The sequence below is a fragment of the Tursiops truncatus genome, chromosome 14, assembly GCF_011762595.2.
Source record: "Tursiops truncatus isolate mTurTru1 chromosome 14, mTurTru1.mat.Y, whole genome shotgun sequence".
Taxonomy (NCBI): Eukaryota; Metazoa; Chordata; class Mammalia; order Artiodactyla; family Delphinidae; genus Tursiops; species Tursiops truncatus.
In genome coordinates this window covers 29,278,430-29,284,429 of record NC_047047.1, presented here as the reverse complement: position 1 = coordinate 29,284,429, position 6,000 = coordinate 29,278,430, and the positions used below count along the sequence as shown (strand labels likewise).

At 61.0% G+C, this 6,000-nt stretch overlaps 1 protein-coding gene across 1 annotated transcript in view; it reads left to right on the top strand.

Annotated features, from left to right (window-relative positions):
- Window positions 1-548: 548 nt before the first annotated feature.
- Window positions 549-6,000, top strand: part of ATP6V1B1 (ATPase H+ transporting V1 subunit B1) — a 28,197-nt gene continuing 22,745 nt past the window's right edge. The window contains exon 1 of the mRNA XM_033838358.2: window positions 549-666. Within this exon, the coding sequence (XP_033694249.1) occupies window positions 549-666 (118 nt within the window). The remainder of the gene's footprint in view (window positions 667-6,000) is intronic.

Here is a 6,000-nt window from a genome sequence, read left to right as displayed (position 1 = left end):
CTGAAGCTGGCCCAAGAATGATCCTCTATAGATGTGCGAAAAAAGATGATGATGGAATTTTGTGGGGGAAGAGGTACTCAGATGTGGTCAGGGCAAGGAGGGCAGGGTGAGAGCAGGTTGGGAGGACAGTGAGAAGACCTGAGGAGATGGCAGCCTGCCGGAAGCAGGGTGTGGGAGGGAGCCCAGCAGGAGATGTGAGGGGCATGGGGCTGTCAGAGCACCTGAGGTTCCGGGGGAAGGGCTGACTTCACACCGGCTGCAGGGCGGGGGGGCGGGAATGGAGGAACAGACAGAGGTGGGAGAAGCCTGCCCTACCCCTCTGCCCCTCCCCCAGCCTCCCACTCCCAGGTGGCCTAGGGCACCTCCCAGATCTGGAAGAGCTCAGAGCCAAAGCGCCCGGTTTCCGTGTTTACAGTCAACCCCGGGGGAGGAGAGGAGGGTGGAAGGGAGGGGTGGCCGCAGGGGGAGGCCGGCCGGCTCTCTCCAGCTCCAGCTGGGCCAGAAGTATTGGAGGCTCAGGCACTCAGCTCCCAGCCCTCCACCTCACCATGGCTGCAAAGGTAGACAGTAGCCCCGGGGGGGTCCCCAGCAGTGGCTCCAACCTGGGTGCCACCAGAGAGCACATGCAGGCGGTCACCCGAAACTACATCACCCACCCCCGTGTCAGTGAGTATGACCCCCAGTGGGTGAGGTCGGGCGGGCTGCTGGGTCTGCAGGTCCTCCTTCTTAGCCTCAGGGAAAGCGAAGGACCCGAGACCTGGGGAGACCTAAGGGGCTTTCGGTCCTGCGGAGTGATGCGGGTAGGGGGATGGGGGTCCCCAGCCCAAGGTACCCCGGAAGAAAGGGCAGGGGAGTAGCTGCAGGAACCTTCCTGTCATCAGTGATCTTGCACTGAGACCCCAAGTCCACAGAGAGCTCCCAACTGCCCCCAAGAGTGTGTGTGTGTGTGCACTCCTGTGTGCATATGTGTGTTTGGGGTGTGTGCATGTGTACACCAGAATACTCAGTGCGAGGAGTTGTATAATCAAGTGTCCCTGGGGGATGTATGTGGCAACGCAGAGTACGTGTGCGTTCTCAGGATGGGGAACACCTGACACCGTGTGTGTCACGTCATGTGTGCATTCTGGGGGAGGGTGCCTGGGTGTGGAACCAGGGGGGTGCCTGGGTGGGCGTGTGCCCCCACCTTCACTTGGGTGATGACATACGTGTGTGAATATGTATGTGACAGCGTGTGTGTGATCAGAAAGGAAATGTGTGAGACTGCGTGTGCGTGCTTGTACGCTCAGGGTGGGGGGTGTGTGTGCAAGCATGCGTGCTCACGGGGAGAACATGGATGAGTGTGTGGTCAGATGATGTCACATGTCTGTGTGAGCAGCTAGGAGAAGGGCACATGCCTGGCATCCGGGGGTAGGGGTGTGGGGACCACGGGCACTGGAGTGGACCCTTGCGGGCTTCCGAGGGGGCATCGGGGGCGTCTGTGGGTGTGGCTCGAGTGCCCATCCTGCAGGGGTGGGCCGAGTCCGGGTGTCTGGGGCAGAAAACCCTGGAAGTCCCCAGGACCAAAGTGAGCACCCCTGCTCCGGCCATATTTCCTTGTCCAAGGTCACATTCCCTGGTGTGGTGAATTGTTGAATTCTCAGAAGCCCCGTTCACTGGAGTAAACCGGCCTGGCCGGCACCAGCTAAGCAGAGCCAGAGGCTCCCAAGAGGGTGTGTATGGGGAGAAGCTGGCCTAGCACGGCCACCCCTCCCTCTGCAGCCAGCCAGCCCCACCGGGGCAGGGGGAGTGTCTGGAGAGGCAGCTGAGAGCTGCGTGTGCGGCGGGGCCACACCACGGAGAGCAAAGCAGGAGCAGAACGGCCAGACCCAGGGCTCAGGGGGAGCAGCGCCTCGGCTGGGTGGGCCACCACCTGAGGCCCGAGGCAGGCACCGCGGGGTGCGGAACACTCCAGCTAAGGAAAAACTGACAGCGAGTGGGGTCGGATTTATCAAGAAGGCCCCGCGGGCCCGGGGAGGACCAAGGTCCAGATCCTCCCCGACTGCAAAGCCGGGGTCACCAAGGCCCAGAAATATGCAGTAACTGTGCCCCCCCGGGGTCCAGAGCCCGGGCCTGGAGACCTGAGTAGAGTCGGCTGACCTTTGTCCAGGCCACCCCCGCAGGCTCCTCCCCCGTCTTCCCCTCCCCCTGTGAGAACGGGAGAGCCGCCTTGGTGCTGAGTGGGGGGTGGGGTCTGAGGTCTGGACCTACAGCTCGGCTTTCCTCGTCCCTGGAATGTGCCCTCCGAGGGTGCAACCTTACCCGGGATCCCCTCCCAGCCCGCCTCTTATTGATAGTCCACAGGCCCTGGCACTAGGGCCAAGGCCCAGGAGGTTTGACCCCGGCTGGAAGCAGGAACAGCAGTGTCCCCCCCGCCGTTGGCACCATGCGGCCCCCAGCCAGGCAACTGTGTTCACACCCAACAGCCCACCCAGAGTCACGGGTGAGCGCGAGGTGAGCCCCTCGCCCAGCGCCGCGTTAAAGGTGTTGCTATGAAGACAGAGGCCGCTCCTGTGCTTTCGCTGCACACCGGCGTCCTGTCCTCACAGGTCCACGCTGGGGCCGGCCGGCACCCCCCGCCCGAGGGAGGCTGGACTCCTCAGCGTGCGTCTGCACCTGCAGCTTTCTCCAACACCTCCCTTCCTCCTCGGGGGCCTGGTCAGGTGGACTCCTGTGCCCCTCTGTGCCCTCCTGCCCCACCAGGGGACTCTAAGCACTTCCAGGCAGAACTTTGGGTAGAGGCAGAAGGAGCCTAGGAGGAGAGCTGGGGGACCAGAGGGCCAGGGGACGGGGCAGCTGACTCCCAGCCCCAGAGCTCGCTTGGCCATGGGCATGGGTCCAGGGGAAGACTTCCTGGAGGAGGAGGTGGACTAAACAGGCCAGAAGCATTAAAGGTGATTTCTCTGCAGTGGCTGAGGGAGGGAATAGGGCAGAAAGCAGGGTGGGTAGAATCAGGATGGGGAGGGACCCCAGCAGTATCCACCCTGGGAAGGAAGGGACCCCTCTGCCTTCCTCAGAGCTGGAGCTGTGCTCCACGGAGAGGAGGCGGCAGGAGCTCTATCTGGTGGTGTGGGGCAGAAGGGGTGGGGTGAGGGGTCGGGGCGCCCCGCAGGAGCAGAGGTTAGGACGGACGGGCTGGCAGTCTGGCTGGAGGGCTGGAGCCCGGTCCGATGGCCCAGGGCCCTGAGTGCCAAACCACTGGCTGCCTTGGTTTCCTCAACAGAAAGGCAAGGGAGGTTACACGGAGAGAGTTCCACCGTCAGGGTCTTGGGCCGATTCTAAGAACCCTCCGCCCCTGCCCTCCCTCCCCTAATCCCTCCAGCGGGGATCTGGGAGGAGGTGCAGGGCCTGATCCGCTCCGCCCCGCCCCCCGGCCTCACGCATGGACGCCCGCCTCTGCTGGCTCCCAGGACGCTGCAGGTGTGGCTGAGCCGGCCCTAATTAGCGGAGCCCCGCTGAGCCTTTGCCGGGGAAGGCGGTGGGGAGGTGGGAGCAGAAGGGGCCCGCAGCCCGAAGAGCAACCCGAAGTGTCAGCTAGGACAATGGAGAGGGGGTGGGCAGAGCAGCTGGAGGGAGTGTCTGCAAAGTGTCCGTGCCCTTCAGGGGTCTTCTCGTCCAGCCCTTGCCTCCAGCACCACCTCCCGGGTCAGGGACGTGCCCCGGGCTGGGGTAGGGCCCTAGGCCTCGAGTGCCACAGGCTACTGTCCTGACTTGTGGTGGGCCCTAGGAGAAATCCGCCGACTTCCTGGGCCTCAGTTTGCCACTCCATGCGACGGACACCATCAGAGTTGGGGGTGGGTGCAGACAAAAGACCTGGCTTCCGGTCAAGGACACCTTTGTTTCTCAGCCACCACCTTGGCTGTGTCCAAACCAGACAGCCTCTAAGAGAAGATACTGTCTAGTCCTACAGAGGAGACACCCTGGTCTGAAGGGACGGACACGATCTGTCTCCAGTACCGGACAAGCGGGAGAGTAGGGTACTCACTGGGGTGGCAGCTGTGGGACTTCAGAGGGGAAAGGGCCCAGTGAGCTGCCGTAGTCAGTCAAGGGCGAGGCCTCGGACAAAGGAAGGCAATAGCCAGACACTGAACCGAAATGGCCACGTAAGTGGATTATCTGCGGTGAAAGGTCCAGGCTATGGAGCGATATATCCACCCAGCAACTAGAGCCCAGAACCACCGTGTCCTCGGGAATCCTGGGAAGGCAGCTTATGGATGAGGTTGGTGCGATGAGATGGGGACTTAGAGACCTCATGCTGCATAGAATTGAGAAGTGCCGAGCACCCAGCTCTGCTGCAGGCAAGCACTTTGCCTGGGCTCCCCGCAGACCAGCCCCTCCTTGGGAGCTGGAGTGGCCCCCCCACGTCCAGATCGCTCCCCTCCTTGTGCCTGTGACCTTCACCGCTCCTCCCCTTAGCGGGTAGAGTTGTTGGTACTTTAGAGTTGTCTTGGTATTTTCTCCACAGGGCTGGTAAGATGCCAGCTCTTCCCCAGGGCTATTGAAAACGCGGGTCTCCCTGCCCCGTGCTCCTTCCCCTGTTCTCACAATCCTCCACCCTCCCTCTGCTGGGCTCCCTGGCTCCTCTCTACTTCACACAGTCCTAGTAACCCAGAGGGTTTGATCAAAATGCCCCCTGGGCAGGAAGGGCTGTTTGGTGATTTTCTTGGTGGGCAGGTGGATGCGCTGGCCTCTGCCCTAACCCTCCAGAGGCTGGGGTCTTCCTGTGCCTACAACCCCTTTAGCCTGTGTATTCGCTTTATCATTCCTTCCATTCTACCTTCACAGGGGTGGCAGGAGCCAGAGTAGGCGACAGGATCCTCATTTGGTTTGGGGATGGGAAGGTGTGTGTGTATATGTAGGGGGAACGCATAGGTCCTGATGTGGGATATACGGGAATGGGCTGGTGGGACAAGGTGACACCTTCCATAATTCACCCAACAAGTATTTACTGAGTGTCCATCATAGGCCCACACTCTTCTAAGAGGTGGAATCCAGCAGTGAACACTGTTCCCCAAAGGCCCCAAGTTCTTTCTCTGGGCCCCTGGGCCTCCTTATCTCTGCCAGATGTGCCTTTTGCCCAGCTGTCTGGGTGCTGCCTGGATGACTGCACTTGACCCTGGAGCCTCAGCTCAAATGGCCCTTCCTGCAAGGCGCCTCCTCCGTGAGCTCCAAGCCTGGTGTTCAAGCCCGTTCCCGCCCACTCTGCTCTTTCCCTTCAGACCAGTTGGCAATTGTTTCATCTTTATCCCCTTTTAAACTGTAGGCTCCATCTTTCATCTGCCTCCTTTATTTGCCTAGCCCAGTATTGTGAAGGCATCTGAGAGGCAGGCTTGAAGATAGGACGGGAGGAGGGAGGGGGGAAGCAGAGCTTGCAGGGCAGGAGTGAGATGTCAAGAACCAGGTCCCAGCCTTGAGGTCTCAGCATCCAAAGGTAAGGAAATAGGCTGAGGAGTAGCCAGAGGGGTGGAGGGGCGGGGCAGGGCGGGGCCTCCAGGAACCTGTAGGAGAGAGTGCATCCAGGCCCTGGTCCCTTCCAGGGGCAAAGCCAGACTGGAAGGTGAGGTGTGGGTGGCAGGTGGAGAGGGCAGTGGAGCCAGGCTGTGATCGTCGCTGGACAAGGATTGGGGTGGAGGTGTGATTTTAAGATGGAAATACCAGAACTTGCTTGATGAGAAGGCCACAGAGAGAAGGAACGCTGGCGGGTCACCCTAGCGCTCAGCCTTCTCTAGGGCCTGGTTCCCAGTGCCGGGGAGGGGCTGGCTTAGATGGAAGATGGGACACCACCTCCGTGGGAAAAGGACAAGAGAGTGGCTCAGGTGCACGTGGGGGCTGGTAGCTTGAGGGCAGGAAGGAGAGGGGAGTGCCCCAGCTCTGGGCCCAAGTCTGAGAAGAACTTAGCTTTCTTGAGTTTTCCTAATAGTCCTTAAGTTCGGGAGAACATAGAAAACATCTGTGCAAGGATCA